This window comes from Penicillium roqueforti (assembly GCF_015533775.1).
Source record: "Penicillium roqueforti strain LCP96 04111 chromosome Unknown scaffold_04, whole genome shotgun sequence".
In the NCBI taxonomy this organism is placed as follows: domain Eukaryota; kingdom Fungi; phylum Ascomycota; class Eurotiomycetes; order Eurotiales; family Aspergillaceae; genus Penicillium; species Penicillium roqueforti.
The window spans coordinates 777,618-804,062 of record NW_024067568.1 but is presented as its reverse complement, the minus strand read 5'-3'; the positions used below and the strand labels follow the sequence as shown (position 1 = coordinate 804,062).

Below are 26,445 nucleotides of genomic sequence, written 5' to 3'. Positions count from 1 at the left end.
TACATGTAGGTGGTGGCTGTTGATATACTACATGTATACTCCGTACTCGACCTCAGAACGTGGATAACATCTCCGGGCCTTCATGTTTCCGCCCCACTAAGTTCTTCCCGAGGCTCGTTCTCCGACACTTTGCTCTATATCGTGTATATATATATGTGTGTGTCTATTTAGGGCTACTCCGCAGTGAAATGGCCATTTGTCGCCATAGCTAGGAATAAGGAGCTATAGCTATATTTTGCCACGCTCCCCCAGGATGGACCATGCCTCCGACGTGTCCGTCTCGAGCGTAGAGGCTTCTGGCAGCGAGGCGGGATCCCCGCACAACGGAGTCTCTTTGCAAGCGAAAGACGTTCTGGGAACAGATCAAGAGATCGGACGGGCCTGCGATACACGAGACGCAACGGACGAAGACCTGCCCGAAATCACAACCCCCATCAATTTATCCGGTGCCCTTGATAAACAAGCATTACACGGTGACGGGAACGAGTCAACACAGCGCAATGCGACAATCGGAGATGCTCACAGCAGCAGCGTATCAACGAGTCAAGGCGCGAAGGCTACCCCAAGCCTTTTCAACAATCCACCGAACCTAGCACGCATACGCAAGGTCCTGTTCGAGTGCAAGGACCCGATAGAAATCAGTCTCGAAGAATTTGAAACATATTGGCCTTTTATAGACAATGTATGGGTCAAACAAAGATCAAATGCGAGCAAAGAGGGCCATTGCACCACCGACTATTACATGTGCCGTTTACGGCGTCCAACACACCGCACATCTGAAACTCGCCCCTTACCAGAAGGCAAGCGCCCTCGCAAAAAGCGAGTCCGAGAGGGAGGCATCTGTAACTTTCAAATCAAGGTTGTCCGGTTTGAAGGCGCATACTCGACCGTCACCATCGCGAGAACGCCGGGTAGTTGCAGCATCCACTCACATGACCTCGACTACATCGACCGAGTGAAGCGAAACTCGGGATTAATGGAGTACGCGCGCAAAGAATCTGTGAAGGGATATCTCCCTTCTTCCATTTACACCAAGTTTCAGGAAGAGCCAGATAAGCTTGGTGAGGCTGGCGGGCGATTCTTCACTGTGACGGACGTCCGCAATATCTCCGCCAAGTGGCGTATACAAAACCCAGAGGTGAATCTGGTCGCACACGAGGGCTACGAATACCAAAAGGGCCATGGTATTGTTAAAACTCAAAGCACCGATGGTGTCAACGAGGTGTCACCCCAAACAAAACCAACCTCGATCTCGTCAGCTTTGCCCCCGGACACACTATCCTTCCCTCAGTTTTCGCTAGACTTCTTACATCCTTATCTTCCTAATCACTCGGAACGCCGAGAGTTCCCCCATGTCACATTGTCGTACGCATCGTCGATGGACTCCAAGATTTCTCTTCAACCGGGAATGCAGACGGTATTGTCGGGACCGGAGGCCAAATTGATGACCCATTATCTTCGCTCCCGACACGATGCCATTCTTGTTGGAGTAGGGACTGTTCTTGCAGATAATCCAGGTCTGAACTGCCGTCTGGAAGGGGCCGGTGGATTTGGAGGCCTGGGGAGAATGTGGCAACCACGGCCCGTGATCATTGATCCTATGGGCCGATGGCCTATTCATCCTGAATGCCGGATGTTACGTACTGCCGTTGAAGGAAAAGGCAAAGCTCCATGGGTTGTGTTGTCCCCAGGAGCTCAAATCAACCCTCAGACACTAGTGATGCTCAAAGGCTACGGTGGAGATTTTCTCCGCATTGTAGAATACAATCAACACTGGCGATTACGCTGGGAAGCCGTCTTTCGTGCCTTGGCATCGGAGGGCATTAAAAGTGTCATGATTGAAGGCGGTGGTACGGTTCTGAGTGAATTGTTGAATCCAGAGTATACAAGCTTCATTGACTCGATTATTGTCACGGTTGCTCCCACCTACCTGGGCCGTGGTGGAGTGAATGTCAGCCCTGACTCGAAACAAGATCAAGAGGGTACACCCAATGCTGCGTTGAATCCTCGAGAAGTTAAATGGATGCCATTGGGACAAAATGTGATTATGTGTGGAAAGATTCGTGAAGAAACCAGCCGTTGATGCAGTGATGGGCTATTGTAATTCTATAATGCTCTTCAATTCATAGATAGATCAATAAAGAAAACATATTCACGCGTAACAACGCGTTAATCATCAATAAAAATCAACGAATGTCAATGAATCAGCCCATTGAGGTGGCTGGGGAGAGAATGTGCTATTGTTTGGCTGTTTTTGGCTTGGCGTCCTTTTTTCTCTTTTTTCCCCTTCACATACCTTTTCCCTTTTATTCTTCCAGTCTCAAACATTCCTCCCCACCCCCTGTTCTTTCTCATTCTTTGCTATTTCTAATAGCCCAGTTTAAGGCAAAATGCCTCCTAAGAAGAACACGTCCAAGCCCGTCGAGGCTTCAACCGAGACGGTAAAGAGAAGTACTCGACTACGCACCAGCGCCAGGCAGATCACTATGACAAAGGCCGAAACCCCCGTGAAAGAGTCTACAAAGGCAGCTGCAAAATCCACCACTAAGTCCATTGAAAAACCTACCGCAAAGCCGACTGCAAAGGCTACTGCAAAGTCCACTACAAAGTCCACTACGAAGCCGACTGCAACATCTACCAAGTCAACTGCGAAGCCAAGCAAAATGGCAACATCTACCAAATTGACCTCTGCTACGAAGAAGCGCAAAGCTGATGAAGATGAGGAGAAACCTCGCGAAATCAAAAGATCTCGTGTCGCGCAACCCCGTCAGCCAAAGCCGAAAGTCAAAGTTATCATCAACGAGGCCCCGAAAACTAAACTGAATGTATTCGTCTGTGGTGAGGGTAGCTCTGGTGAGCTGGGGTTGGGCACAGCTAAGAATGTTATCGATGTGAAGCGCCCACGTTTGAATAAGCTTCTGTCTGCCGAAGAAGTCGGAGTTGTACAGGTTGCTGTCGGTGGCATGCACTGTCTAGCTCTAACGCATGACAACAAGATATTCTCCTGGGGTGTGAACGATCAGGGTGCGCTCGGAAGAGAAACTGAATGGGACGGTGGATACAAGGACATTGAGAACGACAGCGATTCCGATTCCGATGATGAAGACAGTGGATTAAACCCCCGGGAGTCTATTCCCACTGCTATTCCCGTCACCGCTTTCCCCGAAGGCACTGTCTTCGTTGAAGTCGCCGCCGCCGATAGCGCAAGCTTTGCCTTGACCGATGATGGTCTAGTCTATGGCTGGGGCACCTTCCGAGTAAGACGAACTGACTGTTTTGAATTACTTTGCTTTTACTGACAACGATTCTAGAGCAACGATGGAATCCTCGGATTTGACGCGTCTTCTCACGTTCAAACGATCCCAACTTTGATCTCGTCTTTGAAGAAGATCAAACACCTGACTTGCGGAGCTAATCACGTTCTTGCCCTGAACGACCAAGGTCGCGTCTACTCGTGGGGCTCAGGACAACAGAATCAGCTCGGTCGCAGGATCGTGGAGCGCAACAGGCTGAATGGTCTTCAGCCCCGAGAGTTCGGTCTCCCTAAGAACATCGTCCACATCGGGAGTGGCTCGTACCACTCGTTTGCTGTTCACGCCACTGGCAAGGTCTATGCCTGGGGATTGAATAGCTTCGGTGCAACCGCCCTCCGCGAGGGCGCTGGCGACGATGAAGCTGCTATCGTGCATCCCACTCTTGTCGAATCACTTTCTGACAAAAATATTTCACAAATCTGCGGCGGCGCTCATCATTCGATTGCCATTGCTGGCGATGGTGAATGCTTGGTTTGGGGCCGTCTTGACGGTTTCCAAAGCGGCCTTAAGATCGATGCACTTTCCGATGACGCCGTTATCAAGGATGAGCGCGATCGCCCCCGTATCCTGATCGCGCCTACCCCTGTTCCGGGTATCAAGGCCAAGGTTGTGGCGGCTGCCTCGGATCATTCTCTCGCTATCGATTCCGATGGCCGTGCATGGTCATGGGGTTTCTCTGCTACCTATCAAACGGGACAAGGTACACAGGATGACATCGAGGTGGCTACTGTTATCGATAACACTGCTACTCGTGGAAAGAAATTGAACTGGGCGGGTGCCGGTGGTCAGTTCTCTGTGTTCACGGAGCCTGCCAGCGCGTGAGATCAATATATTCAATTGGCCCATCCTTTACTGTAACATCTAATGTCTCTTTCTCTCCCTTCGTCTTGTCCCGTTTCCGGGGCAGTACATGAAGAGTTGCTTTGCAGTCTCCAGTTATTCTACTCAGTTAGCATGTTATTTGAAATTAATTCTTTTTCCTTAAATGTGATCCAATGTGGTATTCCTAGTAATTTTAGTTTCAGACTCATTCGGCCAATCCCAAGCTGAGCCCTACATAGCCGAAACGAAACGATTAAACAGGAACCAGCGGGTTTATCCCGGGGTAAACATATACCATTGCTGTCATTAAAAACTCATCGTACAAAATGCCTTCCACAACTACATCCCAAGCTCCTTCATCGCTTCATATTCGGCATCATAGTCGTTATCGTCATCTGGTGCTCGTGAAGATGAGATACGCCTGTCGGGTGGAAAATCTGACATTGGCTCATCTTGTTCTCTGAGAAGATCCTCCAAGTCATCGTCCTCGGGCTCGGGGTAGCTGACAGTAGGCGCCGCGCTCTCGTTTGGATCTAGAATAAATAGGTCTTGGTCGGCAATCTCTTCCTGGCCCATAATAATCGCGGTTGGGTTGTGATTGGAATCTGCAGGGTCCGTGGGGACGTGGCGATTTTCGAGCTCTTCTCGCGTGGGTCCAGAGCTATCGAACAGTCTCGGCTTCTCCTCGTCTATCCATTCTCGTCGCATGGTTTGAATGCGTTTAGAGTGTCCCAGTTTCTCAATCATTGTCAGTCCGTCTGCGAATTTTGCGCGTGGAAATAGGTCATCGAGCCATAACTGGTAAAAGTTGAGCAGGCGTGCGGCGTCTTTGAACTATAGCGAACTCAAGTCAGTTACACTAGCCATGCATTAGGAATTTTGGATAGACAAGAGAACAAACCTCGTATCCTTTGCCCTTGAATTTCAGCTTCTGTCTAGCAGTATGTCGTAGTTTGGGTATGCCCGGTTGTGAGAGTAAACTAGCCTATTCGTCAGCATTGTTGCAGCCCCAAATGCTCTCCCGAAACAAAACAAAAAAATAACAGATTTCAATCAAGAAAGAAGGTAGCAAGTGAGACTCACCGGCCCTCATCTAATTTAGCCACAGGTTGTCGTTTCTTTGCGACTTTGACTTCTTCATCAAGACCCAAACCAAGTGCAGAATCTCCTATCCCAGAGGCCTTGGTGCTGTTGGTATTGGGAGCATTATTATCCGGAATAATCTCATCCAAGCCAATGTCATAATCAAACAGATCGTTCAAATCATCTGCTGTTGGTGAGCTTCCTCTCTCTGAAACATTCGCGTTCGCCATATTTCTAATCGCGTGCAGGTACCGTTGTGGGTACAACTATATCAAGTGATCGATTTGACTGGACCAGATAACTGAAGGTGAACGAAAAAGAAAAAGAAAAAAGAAAAACCTGGCTGTTGGATTGGAGCAGTTGGACTTTGTGTACGGCGTACTCGGTATGGGATGCTATCTTGAAATTCAATGTCAATCAATCAGATGCGACCTTGACGCGTGACGCGAGTAGCCTGTTACATGCGCTCTGATTGGCTGTCAGACCTCTTGTCCGCCTTGATTGCGCTAGTCCCCAAAAGGTTAGCTTCGCCCTCCTCCAACTCCCAGAACTTCAACCTCGAATGCTTGCACATCCACACTTCAAGCAACATGGCGACCGATACCAAAACAGCCATTGTGCCCTCTAAGCGGGCCAATACTGACTACCCGGTATGATTGATCTAACATGAACCGGGGCTACTACTGTTTCCGTTCCCGATTGCTTGCGTATGTCTTTGGCTAACATATCCCACAGTTGATTGATTCCGACCCGTACGCTTTACCCCGGATTCTAGGATTTTATCACAAGCTTATATCTTTTTCAGGCATTTGAAACGAGTGTTCGGATATGCCCGGCCTTCCGACTGGGCCGTGGCTGGCGGAATGGCCTCGGCTGCTCCCATCTCGCTCTGGATCATGGAGAGAGCAAGTCCGTCGCATGTAGGCCGTGGTGGCTTCGCTCCTGTTATGCGACTCGCGACAGCTGTTGGTCTGCTTGGCGGTCTTCATGTGCTCTATCAGCGATCCTGCCGTAAGTCATATCCCTCCACTTGAACTCTGACCCGCTTTTTTGGATGACATCTCACTCACACCTTCACAGAGCGCTTCTACGGCTTCACTGAGAATGCTAGGGAGGTTGAGATGGATACTCGTGAGATGGTCGATAAGGTCAAGAAGGGCGAGCCTCTGTACGGTAAATCCCAAATGTCGCCTCATCTACAAGGCATGGCAGCCCGCAACTCGCGGTACTCAGAACTCTTCATCCATGTTGTCCCATGGTTCAACTTTGTCAACCACGATCAGGTAAGTCCTCCATTTGAGTCGATTTGGGAGGGATGATGTTGATTGTTTTTTGTATCAGCATGGCGTGGACACTGCCAAATACTACCAGCAAGCCGAGCAAGAATTGGAGGCAGAGCGCACTGGCTCTTCATGAAATACACCATCAGCTAGAAAGAAAAAAAGAATGATGGGCAGCCTTTCCGTTCAGTGTTGCAGATTTGTACACATATCCCATTTTGTGTGTGTTTTTGGGGGCGCAATTGATATTCACAATACAGATTCCCGTTCTGATCAATATTGACGCTTTTCAAACTTATATGGAGATGTCCTTTGGTAGTAATGATTCCCCGCTTGTATCGGGGGCAAATTCAGACTAGCCCTGGAGGTATTGCGCAGTAAAATGATGTTTGGAGACCCCCTAAATCTCATCCTTGCCGCCTACCAGGTTTGGGGCGCTTCTTCATTGCCATTTTCGAATCTAGTATTCAGCTCTCGATTCTTTTTCGGTCTGGGGTTAGGAGCTGCAATGTAATCAGCAGGTAATCAAGGTTGGGGTATGTGCGTGCTAATTCCTACCTTTTTCGTTCTCCTGTATATAAAAACGACGGAGCAACATGATTGCTTCTGTCTTGAACAGCCCACCGTAGACAGGGTATGGTGGGTCAATTGAGGAGCTGTATCCGATTAGCCCTGCACAATCGGTCGACGGCGTTTCTTGGGATGTACTGACTCGGAATGTAATGAAAGAACACCTCCAGTGCCTCCAAATCGATCATTGGCGCACCCAAAGTACACACTGCGGATGCGGTACTGCTTCAGGGCAGAAGCACACATCACACAGGGTTCGACCGTAACGTAAAGATCAGTATATTGCAATGCCGACCTAGAGTAGCTTTGGAGCATCTCTCCAATTGCTATAAACTCGGCATGTCTCGTTCCCTTGGGGATGGTCAGCGGTATTTAATGGGATCTTTAGAAGCCACCCACATTCATGGATCTGTTTGTGTCGTTCATGCCAACCCCCACAATTTGGTCGTTGTACACTAGAACACAACCAACGGGTGTCTCGCCTGACTGGAGAGCCTTCTCGCCCTGGTTTTTCAATGAGCATTTTTCGATTTCCCGGCATCAAGAAGTTTCGTACCATCAACAAGGCTTGCTTCATGAAATATCCATGTCTCGAATCATCCATTACGGAGTCACTCTTGAACTCCATAGCCAATTCGAAATGTATATTTTCTGTATATGTTGCACTTATCTGAGTTGACTTCGGTGACTGGCGAGGTATCTCAGAGTTAGGAAGTGATGTTAGAAGAGGGTAAGGAGTAGGTGGTGGTGGTACCTGAAATTTCAAAGTGAGGTTGACTAACTCTCTGAGTCACAAGGCCCAACATGATATGTGAAATTCACATACTCCGGAATTCTCTTAACTCTCTTAAGACTTCCTGGATCATAATGTCTCGATTTCGAATTTTTTCGAATTTAATTCTTTTATATTTTCTACAATATACACGATGTAGAGGACCCGACCATACACCATCCCAGGCCTTTATACTCGACTTGATAGATATAAGGCTAATGTATAGAATTTACAAACCGGTATTCAATGATCACAACTAAGCTCTGATATTACAGAGTGTGTGCGTGTAGTGGATACTTGGTGCCTCAGGTGTCAATCGACATATCAACTCTCTCCGCGTATCTGCGCACTTCAAACACCCACACGAACACAACCCGGCCTCGGAATTTGTGTAAACACGAGAAATTGAACTTTTTAAACCTGGTCCCATGAACATGTGTCTCCCATATGGCAATCGAGGGAGATAATGAGCAGGCTACCGCGCCTGGGAACGCTTGGAGAGCTGAACCTGCCTCGTCGATCCTTGCTTCGCGTTTCGTACCGCATCTTGCAACCCAGGGAAACGAATCACACTTAACCCGGGAAACATTCGCCCAGCTTCGCGAGGAAATCTTTAGTGAGATACAAAGTCAACTACGCGTTGACGAAGGTGTCACTGATGTCAACAAACTCATATGCATTGTCTTAAAGGCCGGCTTAGAGATTAGCCCAAACGGGAGCACATCAGAGCAAGATCTGGAAGGGCAAGTCCTCGACTGCTTAGATATTATTCAGGCCAGCATCGAGAAAGCCCCCCAAGCTCTGTGGGAACCCTCCGACCCTATCATCCTGGGTGAGGACACACATGCTCCTTTATTCGCTTGGCTAATCCTACGACTGATCCGACTCGCCACCACCTGGACCTCCGAGATTGTCCGGGAAAAGATTCAACTTATTTGCGCGCGCCTAGCTAATTCTAAGTTCAAGCGAGTCCGTCCATTGCCTGCAAGCTACGCCGTTGCTGCGTTTTTGCGTGCTTGCACATCAGGTCCGTTTCTAGCCCCCGATGATGTAAAAATTTGGGCCAAATTGACATTCCCTAGATATTTTGTGCTCTCTGGAAACATTTCAACGTAGCAGTTCCTGGGGTACACGCCTTGGAGGGTTGTCGATACCCGCCGCAAATGGATCGCTTATTGAGGACACTCAAAGTCTAGGCCTCCCCCCTGGATTATTCAAGAGCATTACGGCCCTTGGAGGCTTTCCGCAGACAATCTCTCTAGCCTCTCGGTTGCTTGATTCGTTCAATCCGAAGGGCGAAACGCAATCCTGTGTAAAACATCATGATTTCATCCTCCGGCAAAACTTCTCGTGGGTATTGAATGGTTTCCATCGCCTTAGACAGGTTGTTATCGAGTGGTTGCAAATGAAAGGAGCCCAACTCACCTCGGAAGATGCAATTGTGCCTCTGCAATATTTGACTCATTTGCATCGCTGCTGTGTACCAGAATCGACTTTGGCTGGACTGCTCTCAAACATGAGCCTGACTTATACTTGGTCCCAATGCCTGTGTGGCTTTCTGAGCCTTGGGAACATAGGAAAGTTGTCTTCTGTTCAGGTCATTCTAAGTCGCTTCCTGCGCGATTTGACAGAAACCGCAAAATCTTCTCAGCCTCTGATACAACAATTGAGGGAGACCCTGCTTCCAGTGTTAACTAATGTCAAAGACGACAATTCCAGCATCCAGTCCCTTGAGTCGTGTCTCTGGGTAAGCTTTATCTCATGTCTAGCACAGGTGGGTCACCGAGCTAATACCAGATCAGAGTTCTCTCCAGGCCTTGCATGCCCAGCTTCTAGATACAGTACCACCGTTGACTGTGTGCTCACCTAAAGGGTCAATAGGGGAAATTTACGAGGAATCGGATACGGCATTCCAGAGAGCCGGGGTTTCACACCAAGCGGAGCCGAATGAATATGCCCGGGCATCGAAGCGGCTGTGTCTCCCAGGACTAGAGGCAGGACCTACTAATCATGGCTTGTTTTTTTTTCTTATGGGAAATATATCAGCGATTCTTCAATCTGACTGTGGCAAAACGATGGCAGATCTACGCACCTCCATCCAGTGAGTGGACAACAGATACCCCTCAAGGTGTGAAATGCTGATTTATTTGTGTAAAAGGGCATCTTACGAGGAACTGTCCGAATCTAAAAAAACCGAGCTATTGGACATCCTAGGAAAAATCTGCTGTGCAACGGCAGGGCAGCTTTTGAGGAAGTCCTCGCATGTCATAAAACGAGACACGCTTCTTTGTCAAACATGCGATATGGGTCAATATCAGAATGGTCATGCGGGAAATGAGGAGCATTCTGGATTCGAGGAGATATGGTCACTATTCAATTTCATCCTACCCAGGCTTACACGCACGCCTGGTCCTCGGATATCTGCAATGATTGCACTCAGAAGAATTCTTATGCACGCCCCAAATTCCAATCAAATGCATATTCCAAACTCTGACTTCGGAGAATTCTGTCTGCACTCGCTCCGCAGCTCAATCAGAGAATTGCGTGTTGCAACTGGGTGCGTTCCATAGTCCTTGAAGGCACACTAGCACTGTATACTGACTATTATATAGACATTCCGTGGTAGCTTTTGTGCGCTCAAATTTATCAACTGATATTCGTCGGGCCAATTTCGTTGTTGTGCTTGAGTGGCTCAAAAATCTTTCCGGAAAAGATGATATGCCATTACAGGAAGCTTGTATCATAACACTCTGTGGGCTAGCAATGTGCGTTTCTATTTCCTAAAATTATCATCATGTCATCTCACAATTTTTTGTATCTAGTGGCTCGGAAGATGAAGAGAAGAACATCATTCTCCTTCGGCTCTTGGAGTACCTTGGTCATCCAAACCCCTACATTTGCGCTGTGGCTTATAACGAGGTGAGTACCCCCGAGATTATACTTCTGATTACTTTTGCTCTTCATTTCAACAGACATGGTGACAGCTCACCTCTGATTTTAGTTATCTAAACTTGCCCAACAATTATTCTTGACACCTGCTGGCCTCTTTCGGCCTTACTGGAGGACCCTATCGGTGACTGTGGTCAAGCACCTCCAATCTCGCCCGTATATGGCTGAACAGCTATGTGATTTGCTTGGCATGAAGGTTGATGGTTTCCTACGTTTGACAGAAGTCCATATCTTGCCCTACCTAGTTCTGACACGAAAACGAGATATAATTTGCAGAATTGGGGCTAGTCGCAATGAAGGCGAGTCTGCTTTTGATGTTTGCTCTGAGAAGAATAACCTGGCTGCAATTCTTGCTTTCCTCCTATCTCAGAAATCAGACAACCCGGAGGGTATGATCATGTCTCTTCTAGCAGACATAGACCCCGCATTTAAGGGTCGGTCTTTGGCGGAGTTGGTGAGGATTGAGCCAATTCTCATTGCTTGTGACTTGCTGAAGAGCCTTGGCGATGCGGGCGAGCAAAAGAAAGAGAGGGTATGTCTTTTTTTCCCCCACCCCTTCTGGACCGCTAATGAGAGTTTTCAGTTCAACCAAGCTCTGAATCGATTAGCTACGTTTGTTCCGCGAAAGATTGCACATGGAAGCTCATCAAAGAAAGCGGATCTAAGCCACTTCATTGAGGAGCACGTTCTCGGTATTATCACACAATTCGCGAATGCCATTAATGACTTCCAAGTGAGGCAAACGTTGGCAGAGAAGAGAAGAAACATCAAAGCCATTGAAGAGATGATCAATATCGCCCAGGGTCATGTTAGCAGTGCATTGCCTCAAGTATGTATTCAGCCTTGCGAATCAATCAATTTTAGGTACTAAAAATCTCAGGTCTGTGCGTGTCTTCGATCTGCGCTGGAGATCGAGGAACTGTGTGATTATGCATTCTCCGCGTGGAAGACGTTGATAAGTTCTCTTAGCGAAGAGGACCTTGAGCCAATAATTGATCAAACGCTAGCGATTGTGATCAGATATTGGGATAAACTGACCGACGAGAGCAGGAACCGCGCATGTCAACTCATCGATCATATTCTGACGAATCATTCGAGTCTTGTACGAGATACATTCAACACCATGCCCTCCCTTGCATCCATTCCTGAGATGGCTGTCTTTGATGCCAAAATTAATGACATGAGAGCCCAAATGGACGTTCGAAGCCAGTTTCTGGCGTTAATTCGTCGCTGCCAGAGCGAAAATGCCACCGTTGTTGAACAAGCTCTAATGGAGTTGTCCCCTTTTCTGTCAGCAAATGAAGAATTTCTCCATGACTCTGTTCTGAGTGAACAACCAGACCCTGTGATTGCTCAGTTAACTAGGTCATTGTTGGACTGTTGTGTCAAGTTCAGTACCACATCAGACAGCATTACTTTATTGTCAGCTCGGTGCCTAGGGCTTGTGGGCTGCCTCGATCCAAACCGAGTCGAAACCATCAAAGAGAAGAAGGATATACTTGTCTTGTCCAACTTTGACAGAATGGAAGAAACGGTCGCATTTATTCTTTTCTTCCTCCAGCATGTTTTGGTTGATGCATTCTTGTCTGCTTCCAATACTAGGGCCCAGGGTTTTCTGGCATGGGCCATGCAAGGCCTGCTCAAATTTTGCAAACTGAATGCGGTAATGACCCAACGCTCTCGCGATTTGCAAGGCGATGAGAAATACCAACGCTGGATGGAGCTTCCGGAAAGTATTCGCAACACTCTTACGCCATTTCTCACATCTACCTATACAGTCACTGTTGTGGCCAATCATACTGAGGTTAACTATCCGCTCTTTTCCCCTAGATTGACTCACAGTGAGTGGCTTCGAACGCTGGTGCAAGATCTTCTACAAACTGGGAATGGAGACAACGCAAAAATGGTCTTTTCAATATCGAGTCGTGTTGTGAAGGGTCAAGATATTTCCATCTCTTCGTTCCTTTTACCATTTACAGTCCTGAACCGTATCGTGGGAGGGACTGAACAAGAACAACAAAATCTTCAAGACGAATTGATGAGTGTTCTTTCACATCCCATTCCGGAGACAAACAACAATGCTCGCGAGACAATTTTGAGCAGTAGCCAGGTCAGAATCCTCGTGGAATTTCACTGATTTTCCCAGTACTGACGATTTCCCTTTCTTCGATAGAGCGTCTTTGAAGTGCTAGACTATCTGTCTCGATGGTTACAAGGGAAGAAAAAGCATTTAAATGGCCTCAATCACAATTCCAACCATACGAGTCGTTCCCATAAAGGTCGAAACCGTGACACGCTCATTGACAAATACTCATCGCAGATCAAGTCTGTCGAAAATCTCTTGTCCTCAATACCGCCCGAGATCATCTCTAAGCGAGCTGTTGAATGTAAATCATTCTCCAAGGCACTTTTCCATTGGGAACAGTACATTCGAAAATCCAAGGTTCACGGGGAATCACAAGAGAGATCCAGCCTCGAGCCTCTATACCAAAGATTACAAGACATCTATAGCCAGATTGATGAACCCGATGGAATTGAGGGTATTTCAAGCCACTTGTCCGCACTAGACATCGACCAGCAGATCCTTGAGCACCGGAAAGCTGGGAGATGGGCCACGGCGCAGAGTTGGTACGAGCTACAACTCGAGAAGGAACCTGACAACGTCGATGCGCAATGGAATCTTGTGACCTGTCTCAAAGAATCTGGCCAACAAGGTAAGATCAAACATGAGATAGTTTTTACATGCTCTGTCTTCTTGCTCACCATTATCTAGATGCTGTTCTCACTCGTTTCGAGGTTCTCAAAGAAAATGAGTCGGCGGCTTCACGGTTCCTGCCCTTCGCGGTTGAAGCTTCGTGGATAATGAGCAGATGGGACAAGCTAGAGGGATATCTTGACCTTCGTGCCAAACAAGGCACTGAAGAGTTCAATGTTGGAATAGGCTTGGCTCTTGATGCTCTTCGTCAAAAGAAAGACGAGTCATTTACTGATAAAATCAACGAGCTCAGGCTCAACGTTGCCCGGTCACTGACCACAAATTCGGTTGCCTCACTACAAGCATGCCATAATGACATGCTTCGGTTACATGCTTTGTCAGAGGTCGAATCCATTGCCAAAGCACAATCAGGTCAATCACGCTCGGGCTTGCTGGGTGCCCTAGACCGACGGTTGGATGTTTTGGGTGGCTACCTTTCCGATAAACAATACCTATTGGGATTAAGACGAGCCACAATGGAGCTAGCGTGAGTTCGTAGCCTACAAAACACGAAATAGATAGCTAAAATTGGAATACAGGGGCGAGTTTGCGGATTCTGATATATCCGCTGCGTGGCTCACCAGTGCTCGTCTTTCAAGGAAAGGCAACTTCAACAGTCAAGCGTATCACTCGATGCTCAATGCAGCACGGTTGAAAGACAGGTCGGCTTCCATAGAGCACGCGCGACTCCTTTGGAAGGATGGACACCATCGAAAAGCCATTCAGACTCTAGAGGGTGCGATTTCGGCCAACGAAGTTACGCCGAATATATCTTCTTCAGTCGAAATTGAAGCCATGTCGTTTCTCTCTGGTCGTGGGCAGAATCAAAATGAGTCTACTGCTCTCGTAAGTTGCATACAGTTCACATGGACTAGAATACTAACGCGTCTAGGCTCATCTGATGCTAGCCAAATGGACAGACAGGGCTGGCCAGACCCACTCTCAGGCCATTGTTCAGAGATATCGAGAGGCTATCAAGCTGTATCCGAAGTAAGTTAGATTACTGCCGCTTTAACATGGTCTTTTCTGATGGATAAACAGGTGGGAAAGGGCACACTATTACCTAGGGAAGCATTACAACAAAATTTTAGAGTCCGAGAAAGCGAAGCCTATGGGAAAGGAAGCTCAGATATAGTCAGTTGATCAGACCTGCTACTCCCTACCTGAGACTAACCAATATTACACAGCTTGAGTGGAGAAGCCACAAAACTTGTCATTGACAATTACCTTCGCTCGCTAACATATGGGACCAAATATGTCTTCCAGACTCTACCAAAACTTCTGACCCTTTGGCTTGAACATGCCTCGATTGTTGAACAGCCCATTGACCCGAAGAGAGGCGATAACGAGTAAGAAAGAGTTTCGTGGTGTGGCCATTGGTAAATGTTTGCTAATGACGGATTCATCACACACTAGGGAATTTCAGAGGCATACACAAGCGCAACGCAAGAAGAGCCTCGGTGAGATGCATGCGCAACTGAAGAAGTTCATCGACAAACGCTTGCAAGCGGCTCTGGTGAGTTTACGAAATGTGATTTTCCCGGATAGCTAGCTAACAGTTGTAGCTGTTCACAATCCTACCACAAGTGGTTGCCAGAATCTGTCACCCTAACATCACAGTCTATGATCTGTTGACACGGATTGTGGCAAAGGCTGTTCATAATTTCCCACAGCAAGGTCTCTGGACAGTTCTTGCCGTTATCAAGTCCTCCAATAAAGAACGAACTAAAAGGGGTTATAATTGCCTACAGAAGATCATAGTACGTGTCGTCCGCCTGAAACAGATTATGAGAGACTAACTTGTTCAGGACTACGGTAGCAAGTCAAAGGGGGAATCATCAACAGCGTCAGAAATCCATCGCATGATCACTGAAGGTACAAAGTTCTCAGAGGAACTACTCCAACTCTGCCTTGCTCCTGTGGAGGAAAAGTCATCTCGAGTCCAACTCGGCCGTAATCTAGGGTTTAATCATAAAGTTGCGCCATGCCGATTAGTGGTCCCTTTCCAGGCAATGTTGATCCCAAGTCTCCCTGCTAGTCAGAACACCGAATATATTAAAGGTTTCAGGGCCTTTCCTCGGGATCCAACAACCATTGAGGGTACGTTATTAGCTACCTATTCTCGCGGAGACAAACTAACCGAAATTAGCTGTTTTGGATGAAGCACAGATTTTGAGCTCGCTTCAAAAGCCACGCAAGATCAGCCTACGAGGATCTGATGGGAAGATCTATAACGCACTTTGCAAACCAAAAGATGATCTACGCAAGGATCAACGTCTCATGGAATTCAACAACATGATCAACCGGTTCCTAAAAAGAGACGTTGAATCAAGTAAGCGGCGCATGTGTAAGTGATTTGATGAACTTTGGGCAATTACAAAGGCTAACCCGCCAACAGACATCAAGACATACGCTGTGACACCTCTGAATGAGGAATGTGGTCTCATTGAATGGGTTGATAATCTCCGCACAATGAGAGATATCATCATCAAGTTGCTACGAGAAAGAGGCATTCAACCGAACGTGGGTACCACATCTAACACAATACTCGGACTGTGGTATTAATGTATGCAATAGTTCCACGAGATCAGGGATGATTTGAACGAAATCTGCGCTGATCGAACCTTCGCAAAGTTGCCCTTATTCACTACTAACATTCTGGCCAAGTAAATCTTCCGTTCAATCACCCATGAGTCCAGCGTACTGACAGTTGCAGGCTCCCGCCGGTCCTTCATGAATGGTTCATCGAAATGTTTCCTGAGACAGAGTCTTGGTTCACAGCGAGACTAAGGTATACACGGTCTTCTGCTGTGATGTCAATGGTGGGATATGTTCTTGGGTATGTTCTCTCGCCATTTAATGTTTTGAGGGCCCTCCATCTGCTTTCGCCTAATGCCCTAGAGTTCCATCGCGCTAACCAGTTTTCTTTTCTACACAAGTCTGGGCGATCGACATGGCGAGAACCTTTCATTCGAAGAAGGAACAGGCGGCCTCCTACATGTTGATTTTAACTGTCTCTTTGACAAGGGTCATACGTTCGAAAAGCCCGAGGTGGTACCATTCCGATTGACTCATAACATGGTTGATGCCTTTGGCGCTTACGGGTACAATGGTTAGTTTGAAGATATCCTCGAGTTTTACTCCTACGCTAATCTCCAAGGTATAGGTCCCTTCAGAAGGACTTGTGAGATTACACTTAGCCTGCTGCGACAAAATGAGGATGCCTTGATGACTGTACTCGAGACGTTTTTGCATGATCCAACAACTGATTTTATTGGGAAGAGAGTGAGTACATTTCAACACCGGTTCCCAGCAAGCAACCTCCTAACAAGTCTCTCTTTATCCTAGCGGCGCACCCATGTAAATGTCCCGGACACACCGGCTGGCGTTTTGGAAGATGTTCGAAACAAACTCCGCGGCTTCATGTCTAAGCAGCCCATTGCACTTTCGGTGGATGGTCAGGTGGATGAATTGATCATACAAGCAACGGATAAGAAAAAACTGGCGTCAATGTACATCGGATGGTGTTCGTTTTTCTGATGATTTCTCTTATTGGAGGTGATACATTCCATCCAAGTCATGCATACAAAATTGTAGTCCTACCATCCTCCCCTGTTTCTTTGCTTCTATCATATATTACTTAACTAGTGGTATATCCTATTATACATACTGACTACCTAGAGAAATCCTGTAATCCTTACATTTCAAAGTGGCAGTGGAATTTGTTAACTATTGCGTAGAACTAGCTACTCTGGATATCTTGCGATAGAATTCGGTTGCCGGCACCAAAGATCAAACGTAATCCCCCGCTAGAGTTGAACCGATACACAACAAGGAACGGTACCGCAAAACTCTCGCTGTTTACTTTCGATTGTGCCCTCGGTTCCGGTTTGGACTGCGACTTCGACTGCTGTAACCATAGCTGCTGTAGCTTGGGCTCCGGCGCCGGTGATGTCGCGATTCTGTACGGGGACTACCTCTGCGCAGCGCCGGTGAGCGAGATCTAGAGGAGTATGACCGAGAACGAACAGGAGATCGTGATCTTGATGCAGTCTTGGGCCTATAAATGTCATGGCGGTCTGTAGGTCGACCGCCTCCGTGCCGTCTGGGTGATGATGGGCCTGCATATGGGACTCTGCCGTATCTGGGGCGGCCGCCATTCACTCGATTCGACGCAGGGGGTGGCGAGCGTGAGAATTTACGGCGAGGAAGAACGATTGAGACATTTAGGATGGCCCCGTCAAGCTGAGCCTCGTGCATGTGGGCAATGGCTGCCTCCGCATCAGCGGGGTCGTAATAAATGATATACGCAGTTCCCCTATTTGTCATGACTGTAAGAGTGTTAGGAGACATATGAATCTGGAATCGCGAGTCAAAAAGCGAGTCTTACAAGCTTTGTTGATTGGAAGATCGAGGTACTCTATCTCTCCAAAACCCCCGAATATCTCTCGAATGTGATTTTCTGTGACATTCTTTGTCAATTTTTCTACCACGATCTGTTAAGAAAAAGGGAAATCAGCTTTTAGTTTCATAGATATGGTTCCGCCATGGGGGGGAGACAGCTATATCACAGCAGGAACAGACTGGCACTTACCTTAGAACTTCTCGGAGGGCTAGCGTTGGGTGTAATTGAGCGGCTTTCGCTCCGGCTATTGTGACGGCGACCAGCTCGGCTGGGACTGCGAGATCGGGTTCTGCCACGAGACGGGGATCGGGATCGGGTTCTTGAACGATAGCGATCGTGACGTCCTTGTGATGGACTTCGTGTGAGGCTTCGGGATGGGCTCTCACTTCGAGGTTTAGAACGATGTAAAGAACGGGACCGTGCTTGGTCCTGTTCTGGTGAACGGAGAGGTGATTGTCCACGAGCTGATCTCGAGGACATGTTGAAGATTTAGCGCACGGCGCGCTAAATGGATCACAGGGCTTCAAGTGGTACAAATTGGATATGTAGAGGAAGTAGCTAGGTAATGGAGAATTGGAATATGAAAGTCGAAAGAGATAAAAAGGAAGAACTTAGGATATTATGCCAAGAGAGAGAAAAGAGAAGAGAGGAGGTTTGAGGGAAGGGATGTTATGCATTTTGGCACTAACTTGATTCGGTAATCACCTAGGGACACTTTATACGAACTTCAACTCACTTCACCTTTCTTTAAATGGCTTCAAGGACTTATAGCTCTTATTATACAGTAAAGTCTACATATGTAGGTATTTACCTATAGCCCTCTCTCCATCTCTCATACTCTTGGATGACAGTATCCGTGATTTGCCGCCGCACTTGTCCCAGTGCATATTGGAAATGCTTCCACTGCACGTCTTGCTCCTGCTGAGTTTCCTCCTCCTCATCGAGTGCTGCATCTCCTGCAGTTTCACAGATGCTCACAATCTCGGCACCAGAATAGCCCTCGGTCAGAGATGCCAGATTATCCAAGTCGACATCTGGGTTCACCACAGACTTCTTGGTCCAGATGCGCAGGATTTCCCTACGCGCCTCAAAGTCGGGAGGGCCAATGTAAAGAATATTGTCCAATCTCCCTGGTCGCATCAATGCAGGGTCCAAGACATCGGGCTTGTTTGTTGCAGCAATGACCAACACGTTTCGGAGCTCCTCAATACCGTCCATTTCGTTTAGCAAAGTCGTAAGAACATTGACACCTCCCGAAGTACTGCTTCGTCGAGCAGCAATGGCATCAATCTCATCAAAGAATATGATACTTGGTCGTGCTGCTCGGGCCTTTCTGAAGATCTCTCTCAATGATCGCTCAGACTCTCCAACGTACATGCTGAGAATCTCTGCGCCCTTGACTGCCAGGAAATTCAATCCGGCCTCTGTGGCTAGGGCTTTGACTGTCAGTGTCTTGGAACAACCTGGAGGCCCATAAAGTAGAACACCCTTTTTACTGTTCACGTTAAGTCTGCGCATCCGTTGAGGATACTAAGGGTTGAAAGGGGAAATTAGTCTTGAAGGCAAGGGTTTTCAGGTATTCGAATATAAATCTCACCTTCAGGGGTCGCTCAACGGCTTGCTGGAGGCGCTTTTTAATATCATGCTGTCCACCAATGTCCGACCATCTCACCTTTGGAGTTTCCAAGAATACTTCCCGCATGGCCGTGGGACGGATTTCCTGCAGGGAAAGCAAGATATCTGTTTCTTGTATCTCCAATGAGATGGCCAATTCATCATCGCTGGAACCTCCATGGAGCGAGCTATACTGGTCGATCGGGCTGGTCGATATGGCTGTGGAGCTTTTGTCCAACAGTTGTCGTTGTCGGGCTTTGCGACAGACCAATTGCAGGAGGGCAAAAAGGTCAGCTCCAACGTATCCGTGTGTCTTTTCTGCTAGTATCTCTACTAGCTCGTCGGTCAAACCGGCAGATACTGGTCCTCGAATGGCATGTAGTATTTCAGCTCGGTCCTGAGCGGTAGGGACTTGTATCTCAATTTCTGTTCCAAGTCGATGAGGCGTTCTGAGGGCGTCATCGACTTGATTGGGATTTCTTGTTGCGGCTACCACGAGAATCGATTTATTTCGGATAGCATCTAAATTCTCGCAAAGGACAGACGCAAGGGACTGAGATTCAACCGAGGTTCGCTTAGGGGCAATAAATTCCAACTGGTCGATAATGATGACACTGGGGTTAGAGCGAGCCGCCTCCTGAAAGATATTGCGCAGCTTAACCTCGCCCTCATTGACACTTCTCCCCAAAGTTGACATGCCAATTTTGAATGTTTGCTTCCAGCCGGCCTTTTCGATCTGTTCCAGAAGACTTGTTTTTCCAGTCCCCTTTGGTCCATAGAGTAAAATCCCTCTGCTGTTCTCATAGAATGATGGCATTGCTGGCTTCCGCAGATCAATGTTAAAATCAGACAAGCATTCATTGATGTCGTCAATTTGGCGAGATAGGCCTCCAAGACCAGTGGATTGCACGGCTATGTCTGAGGACTTTTCTTCTTTTCTTTCTATGACTGGGCCAAGGGAAACCTTCGAAGCCTCTGTGAATTGAAAAAGTGTATGACGAGAGTGAGGGTTCTGTGAATGAATGTTAACCACTCGAAAACTCCTAGGTTGGCCCTTGAGCTCCAGCTCAAAAGTCAAGCCCGTCGTCAAACACCCGCATCGGAGAAGCTTTTCATCCAAGGCCCATTCCCAGTGGGATCTGTCACTTTCTGAAATTGAGCCATGTTTGGCAATTTTCTCGGGATCTGAACAGTCCGCCAATGTCACTAGGTCGATATTTTCTAGCGAACCTTCAGCCCTGGTGATAGAAACTTTTTCTCCGATCTTGATGTCATAGCAGTCTTGCAGTGTCCTTGATATTTGCATGACGGTGCTCTGGATGTTCTCTGACGCATACCATGCTATGGCAGTCTGCGGCGGCCCATCGGCTTGCCTCAGCGTGCAGATGCTCTCTGTTTGAAGCCTTAGCGCAGCTAACGAAGAGGAAGATAGATAGACACGGAATGCATCTTTGAAGTCCTTGCGTGCCTGCTGCTTTGACAATGGACGAGCAGTGAAACTGCGGGCGTCAGACATGATATGAGAAAGGACCTTGATGTGTTTGTAATAAAAGTTGATTGGTGTTTTCTCTGTCTCTGTTTCTCTTCTATGTCGGGTATGTTAAAATCCTGAGAACATGGGCGGATTTTACTGTATAAGACTCCCAGCACAGAAAGTCTTCCGGGTTTTTTGGTGGGGGAGGGGCAACTTCGGGGGAGGGGAACAGTGGGATTGAACGAGATTGTCCCAATTGTGTGATAAAGACTTCAATCTTGGGTCTATTCATGAACTTCGAGATGAAGTAACTATAAAGAAGATTATCCAAGGGAGAAAAGAGAAAGAGGGAAAAAAAAAAATAATGGAAAGATTCAAGAAAAGTGGGTCGTCCGGTTCAAGCTACATTATACCTACAATGTACCTACAATGTATTATAGAATCGGGTAGAAAAGTATACAAACTACGTCAAGGTATCACAGGATATGGACAAGTTTGTATGATACTCGAATGTCCATAGGCGCCAACTCTTCAGGCATAAAACTTGGACATTCAGATCTTGGCACATGATAATGTAGCGAGTAAAACAAAAACGAGATATCGACGGAAAAGAAGAAAGCGCGGGGGGAAATAAGAAACATGTGGTAGCTTAAAACACGGCGACGGGGGAGATCATGGGCAAAAGACAAAGAGTAGTGATACAACAACTAACAACACTTGCCCCCAGAATTGCCATTCGGACCGGAGCCTTGCTGGTCTATATTGACGCCCTGGGAACCAGATTGTTCGGTCTTGGAAGTGTCCATCCCTTTCTTGATATCCGATGCAAGGCTGTAGAACGCCTTCTCAATGTTGATGTTGTTCTTGGCCGAAACCTCCAGGAAGGGAATGCCGAGTTCATCGGCGAGCTGTTGGCCTTGCTCAATAGAAACTGCCCTTTTTTCTTCCCAGTCGCACTTATTTCCGATGAGAATCTTGTGTACACCTTCACTGGCATGTTGCTCGACGTTTGAAAACCAGGTCCGAATGTCTAAAGAAAGAAAAAAGGTCAGACATAATTGGGAGAGGGAGCGGGCGGGTCTTACTTTGGAATGATCGTTCATCTGTCACGTCGTAGACCAACAGAATACCCATGGCACCTCGGTAGTAGGCCGTCGTGATGGTGCGAAAGCGCTCCTGGCCTGCAGTGTCCCAGATCTGCAACTTCACTCTCTTGCCGTCCAACTCGATCGTACGAATTTTGAAGTCAATCCCGATTGTAGTGATGAATGATGGAGTGAAAGAGTCTTCGCTGAATCGCAGTAGACAACATGATTTACCCACGCCTGAGTCCCCGATCAACAACAGTTTAATCTATGACAAAGTTAACATTGTTGGGGCTTTATAGGGAAATTTGTCGAATTTTGGACGGCCATGAATACTAACCAGGAAATCATAATTCCGTGTGCCAGCCATTATCGATTATGGCAATACTTCAGTGGAAATTAAGCGCCAAAGCTAGTAGTAGCACCGTGGATGATGGATAGGAGACCGAGGTGGTCCGGAGATTTGTCAAGTCGGGTGACAAGGGGTATTGGTTTTGATCAAATGATTTAGGATGTAAAGTGGGAGTAGTCGTTGCAGGATGAATCCGATCAAGTGGTTTAGGTTGATGGTTTTCACTTCACGAGTACTTATCAGGAGCTTCGTAAAATGCTGGAACCGATCTGCCCAATCTGATCAAAGGACAGGGATATGAAAGGATTGTAGACTTCAAGCAGTGATCCACGACCAAGCATACAGGAGTAAAGATTTTTGAGTGTTTTATGGGAAAGGAGGTAGAACGATGCACCACCTACGGAGTGGAGGTGATGACGGTACGGTAAGGAGGATCTCGGTATGTTATGTAAGCAGCATCATGCCCGGTGGTAGTAAACTAACTTCCAAGGCTGACAGTGGACATATTGGCATACACTGGTATATAATTTAGAAAATGTATATACATAGGTCCTGCTTATTGGTAAAAAACACATATATCAATCCAAGTCTCGAATATAATGCAATGGTATGTTTTTGTACATTTCTGGGCTCCCAACTCTTAAGACAGCAACTGTATAGAAAACATGAATTATTTGCATAACTACATATCTGATACTTAGTTGTATGTTGATACGTAGTATAGCAAAATACATGTAGCCAACCTACTGGAAATATGCCCATCTCATCCTTTCGATTACGCGAAGTTGCTTGTCCACTCCATTCTGAACATTCAAGAGATCCTGGATGTCTTCTCGGAACTCTTCGTACTGCATGCTTCCAGAAATCATCTTAACATGCTGAAGGAGAGCCTCTGCCTCACATATCAATTGCCCGGCGTCCTTGTAAGCGACAGTCCCGTTTGATAGAACCGCAGAAGAAGTCAAAATGCGAGCCACATTCCTGCATATAAAGTACTAGAATTAGCCTTGTGAGATTATACACAAGTTTGATAGCATCATACCGCAATCCACGTCTTAGCTCATGTCGCTGCTTGCCCTTTCGCAAACCTCGTCGGCTGCCGAGAAGACCACCCAGCCACCTCATAGTTGCAAAGGAAACCAAAATCCCAGGAGTCAACCCCACAAATCTAAAAGATATTAACGATTGAAAAAAGCATAGGGGGGAGGGGATCTGACATACCCAAATACAAGCTCCTGACTCTTCAGCAAAGCATCAATACCACTGATGGCAATTTCCACATCGACCTTGGTCTTCTGGATCTGGATCAAAAGGGCACGGACGAGGTCGCCTCTAACGGTTCCAACGAATGGCGACCGCAGGTCCCTTTCATATGCTTTGAGAACGGGAGTCAAATCACCCTCCTTGACAGAATTAATGATGGTGGTGGTATCCGCCACCACACCCTGGTAAAGATCCGGGCGATCGCGGACAAAGTCCACTACCATTCTCTCTAGACTCGCTCGATCAGCCAGCAGGCTATTCTTGCTCATTATTGCAATCTCGCTTTTTTCGTCATGTCTGATCGTCCCAATGAGTTTTCGGACGGGATGCACAACCCAATTGCCCCAGAAATCGACAGTGGTGGAACCGATATCAACAATCCACTGGATGATTTCCTCTTGTCGATTGGCCAAAAACCTCATTGATGCACTTCCTGAAAGAAGAGCGGCTGATACAGGTAGCCAATAACGGACTATGCATGAAGGGCGCCCGTGACGATGAATAAATAGTGACATTGAAGTGGTATGGTTTGGTAACTCCTCTCGAAGAACATGCACAAGTCGCTCGATCAAGTCCAAAGGTTCATGCACGGAATTATCCCCTTGTGTGTGGATTTTAGTGACGTCGATATCCCTCTCCAGGGTAGCGAATACTCCCTGTTCCAATTCGTGAGTGCTAGGCTCAAGTGCTATATGACGATAAATGGCTTCAATCAGAGCCACTGCTCTGTGAACGGCAGTACGCCATTGGGGGTTGATAGTCCCCGGGTTCAAAGTCGCGGAGTCACTTGCTTCGAAAAGATGCCATCCTTCCATTAGAAGGCCCAGGCTGCTAGTATGGAGGTCTTTCATTTTCAGGAGCAAATCTCGTTTCTGGCGCATTTCTGCCCGGGATGATCTAATTGGGGATAGCAAATGAGCGCGAATGGAGTGTCCTCCAAGTTTCCAGGCACTTTGGCGGGCAATCTGGTAGAATCGAAACCAGCTGGCAGTGATGGACGGGGCTTCTTGATACATTTGAGCGACGCATGCATCCTTCGTCCAGCGGTAGAATTGCCCTGGTGATGTCTGGACTGTATACAGACCGCTATACCAGATAGACCCCAGCATCTCACCCCAGTAATAGGTCTCATCGTGCAGTTGAAGTGTTTGATCCAGGAGGCTGTTCATGACCAGTCCTGATGCCTGAACGGCAGCCTTTGCGGCTGCTATCCATACATGGTCCGAGAGTTGGGCACTATTCTCTTCATGGAGAGTGGTCTGTACTTGGAGGCGAGAGAAAGTACCCGAGAGTAAATCTGCCAACCGACTAGGAGGTAGAAGGGATTGGGTCTTGGAAGTCACTGAAATGGAGTTGATGAGATCTTGCAATTGGCCAATTGACTCAAGAGATTCAATGGATATATCTGTGGCTTCCAATCTCTGTGGGCTTGAGATCTGTTGCTGAAGGCGATCAAGCTGAGTGTTGACACCACAGACGGTTCTGTGGGAAAGTAATTTGAGTACAAGGTGGTTTTCAGGAATTATATCACACTCACTCTTGTATAACAGACATCCCAGAATCTTTCAATGCGTTGAGGTGCAGCTACCCTCGAAAGCTGACCATCGTACCTGGGTATGGAGATGAACAAGTTGAAGGATTAAGGGATGTCGTCATATACAAACATACAAACATATAAACACGAAGATATGTGGGCAAGCATGCAAACTATGCAAACATGCAAACATATAAACACGAATATATGTGGGCAAGCATGCAAACTGTGCAAACATACAAACTATGCAAACTACACTTTTATTTCTGAGCCTATCGTGCGGAGTGACAAACTACTCTATTTACTTTAAATTTACTCTAAAGCCAAAATCTCAAACAAAATGATCGTAAGATGTCTAGAAACAGTCTTAGTAAGGGGTCTGGATTTTTGGCTGGAGTCACCGTGTTCTTTCAACCAAACAAAACGCAGCGAAATCCGCATTACCGGATTGTATGCAGGTGGGGTGATCTCGGATGGGGATCGGCTTGCCAGTGGCCTTACCCCTACGTTCAGGGGGGGCGGAAAAGTTGATCTCGCCACGTCGGGATTGGACTGTCCTTGATCTTCTTGATTATCCCTTTTTTTCTTTATAACCTTACATAGAATCACGCTCTGGCTTTGGTTTCACGTCTACCTTCCCCTTTATTCTTTCTGACTGCTGGCCTCTGACTTCTGCCTCCTGCCTTCTGCCTTCTGACTTCTGCCTTCTGACTTCGGGCTTCTCTTTACTTTCTGAAAAAGAGAACAACCTTTGCAATGTAGGATGCTCACATCCTCGACCTGTCATAGTATCTAACATCCCATATAGGAATTCAACAGTCTTGTCCTCGGGGACATACTGGGGCCAGTTCGAAGAGATTGGCAAATACAATGCCAACCTGAATGTGGCAGAGAGGTTGTGGGCAGCCTGGTATGCTTGGATGCAGAACGATGTCCTGGCCACTGGAATCATGTCATTCGTCATGCATGAACTGGTCTACTTCGGTCGCTCACTACCCTGGATTTTCATCGACACATTCGCCATGTTCAACCGCTACAAGATTCAAGGTGTAAGTAGAATTTCTTTTTTTTTTTTTTTTTTAAAACAGCAGGTGGGGCCCCTCTAATAATATGCAGAAAAAGAATACATCGGTACGGGAACAATGGGATTGCGCCAAGTTCGTGAGATTGAGT

At 47.1% G+C, this 26,445-nt stretch overlaps 11 protein-coding genes across 11 annotated transcripts in view; 5 read left to right on the top strand and 6 right to left on the bottom strand.

Moving 5' to 3' along the window:
• Positions 1-253: 253 nt before the first annotated feature.
• Positions 254-2,083, top strand: LCP9604111_3137 (RibD family protein; the record flags this gene model as incomplete). The annotated part of the gene is made up of 1 exon (XM_039070692.1): positions 254-2,083. The coding sequence occupies one exon, from the start codon at positions 254-256 to the stop codon at positions 2,081-2,083; it is 1,830 nt and encodes a 609-aa protein (XP_038931092.1).
• A 307-nt stretch (positions 2,084-2,390) lies between these two features.
• On the top strand, positions 2,391-4,136 carry LCP9604111_3136 (RCC1 domain-containing protein; the record flags this gene model as incomplete). The annotated part of the gene is made up of 2 exons (XM_039070691.1): positions 2,391-3,257; positions 3,312-4,136. 2 exons carry the CDS (start codon positions 2,391-2,393, stop codon positions 4,134-4,136), a joined length of 1,692 nt encoding a protein of 563 aa, XP_038931091.1.
• A 339-nt stretch (positions 4,137-4,475) lies between these two features.
• Positions 4,476-5,449, bottom strand: LCP9604111_3135 (Chromosome segregation in meiosis protein 3; the record flags this gene model as incomplete). The annotated part of the gene is made up of 3 exons (XM_039070690.1): positions 4,476-4,970; positions 5,038-5,116; positions 5,220-5,449. The coding sequence occupies 3 exons, from the start codon at positions 5,447-5,449 to the stop codon at positions 4,476-4,478; spliced, it is 804 nt and encodes a 267-aa protein (XP_038931090.1).
• Positions 5,450-5,809: 360 nt separating this feature from the next.
• LCP9604111_3134 (putative NADH-ubiquinone oxidoreductase 21 kDa subunit) lies at positions 5,810-6,635 on the top strand (the record flags this gene model as incomplete). Its single annotated transcript, XM_039070689.1, has 5 exons — positions 5,810-5,869; positions 5,955-5,971; positions 6,025-6,230; positions 6,300-6,502; positions 6,561-6,635. The coding sequence occupies 5 exons, from the start codon at positions 5,810-5,812 to the stop codon at positions 6,633-6,635; spliced, it is 561 nt and encodes a 186-aa protein (XP_038931089.1).
• A 284-nt stretch (positions 6,636-6,919) lies between these two features.
• LCP9604111_3133 (nucleoside deaminase) lies at positions 6,920-7,673 on the bottom strand (the record flags this gene model as incomplete). The annotated part of the gene is made up of 5 exons (XM_039070688.1): positions 6,920-7,002; positions 7,058-7,155; positions 7,212-7,420; positions 7,469-7,573; positions 7,626-7,673. 5 exons carry the CDS (start codon positions 7,671-7,673, stop codon positions 6,920-6,922), a joined length of 543 nt encoding a protein of 180 aa, XP_038931088.1.
• Positions 7,674-8,288: 615 nt separating this feature from the next.
• atrA (protein kinase MEC1) lies at positions 8,289-17,085 on the top strand (the record flags this gene model as incomplete). Its single annotated transcript, XM_039070687.1, has 25 exons — positions 8,289-8,868; positions 8,924-9,588; positions 9,644-9,942; positions 10,000-10,398; positions 10,454-10,606; positions 10,664-10,760; positions 10,843-11,322; positions 11,374-11,619; positions 11,671-12,900; positions 12,964-13,504; positions 13,564-14,032; positions 14,085-14,391; positions 14,438-14,535; positions 14,587-14,679; positions 14,733-14,894; positions 14,962-15,061; positions 15,111-15,305; positions 15,354-15,645; positions 15,695-15,892; positions 15,944-16,068; positions 16,123-16,211; positions 16,262-16,384; positions 16,485-16,657; positions 16,712-16,830; positions 16,894-17,085. 25 exons carry the CDS (start codon positions 8,289-8,291, stop codon positions 17,083-17,085), a joined length of 7,425 nt encoding a protein of 2,474 aa, XP_038931087.1.
• A 321-nt stretch (positions 17,086-17,406) lies between these two features.
• On the bottom strand, positions 17,407-18,430 carry LCP9604111_3131 (RNA-binding protein with serine-rich domain 1; the record flags this gene model as incomplete). The annotated part of the gene is made up of 3 exons (XM_039070686.1): positions 17,407-17,876; positions 17,936-18,041; positions 18,140-18,430. 3 exons carry the CDS (start codon positions 18,428-18,430, stop codon positions 17,407-17,409), a joined length of 867 nt encoding a protein of 288 aa, XP_038931086.1.
• Positions 18,431-18,757: 327 nt separating this feature from the next.
• Positions 18,758-21,080, bottom strand: LCP9604111_3130 (putative AAA family ATPase; the record flags this gene model as incomplete). Its single annotated transcript, XM_039070685.1, has 2 exons — positions 18,758-19,480; positions 19,548-21,080. The coding sequence occupies 2 exons, from the start codon at positions 21,078-21,080 to the stop codon at positions 18,758-18,760; spliced, it is 2,256 nt and encodes a 751-aa protein (XP_038931085.1).
• A 665-nt stretch (positions 21,081-21,745) lies between these two features.
• srgA (Rab family GTPase srgA) lies at positions 21,746-22,493 on the bottom strand (the record flags this gene model as incomplete). The annotated part of the gene is made up of 3 exons (XM_039070683.1): positions 21,746-22,068; positions 22,124-22,391; positions 22,464-22,493. The coding sequence occupies 3 exons, from the start codon at positions 22,491-22,493 to the stop codon at positions 21,746-21,748; spliced, it is 621 nt and encodes a 206-aa protein (XP_038931084.1).
• Positions 22,494-23,218: 725 nt separating this feature from the next.
• On the bottom strand, positions 23,219-25,292 carry LCP9604111_3128 (NCA2 family protein; the record flags this gene model as incomplete). The annotated part of the gene is made up of 4 exons (XM_039070682.1): positions 23,219-23,456; positions 23,518-23,643; positions 23,697-25,220; positions 25,276-25,292. 4 exons carry the CDS (start codon positions 25,290-25,292, stop codon positions 23,219-23,221), a joined length of 1,905 nt encoding a protein of 634 aa, XP_038931083.1.
• Positions 25,293-25,623: 331 nt separating this feature from the next.
• Positions 25,624-26,445, top strand: part of LCP9604111_3127 (sterol desaturase family protein) — a gene marked incomplete at both ends in the record, with an annotated part of 1,680 nt that continues 858 nt past the window's right edge. Inside the window, 4 exons of the mRNA XM_039070681.1 lie at positions 25,624-25,722; positions 26,014-26,030; positions 26,081-26,321; positions 26,389-26,403. Coding sequence (XP_038931082.1) covers positions 25,624-25,722; positions 26,014-26,030; positions 26,081-26,321; positions 26,389-26,403 — 372 coding nt within the window. The remainder of the gene's footprint in view (positions 25,723-26,013; positions 26,031-26,080; positions 26,322-26,388; positions 26,404-26,445) is intronic.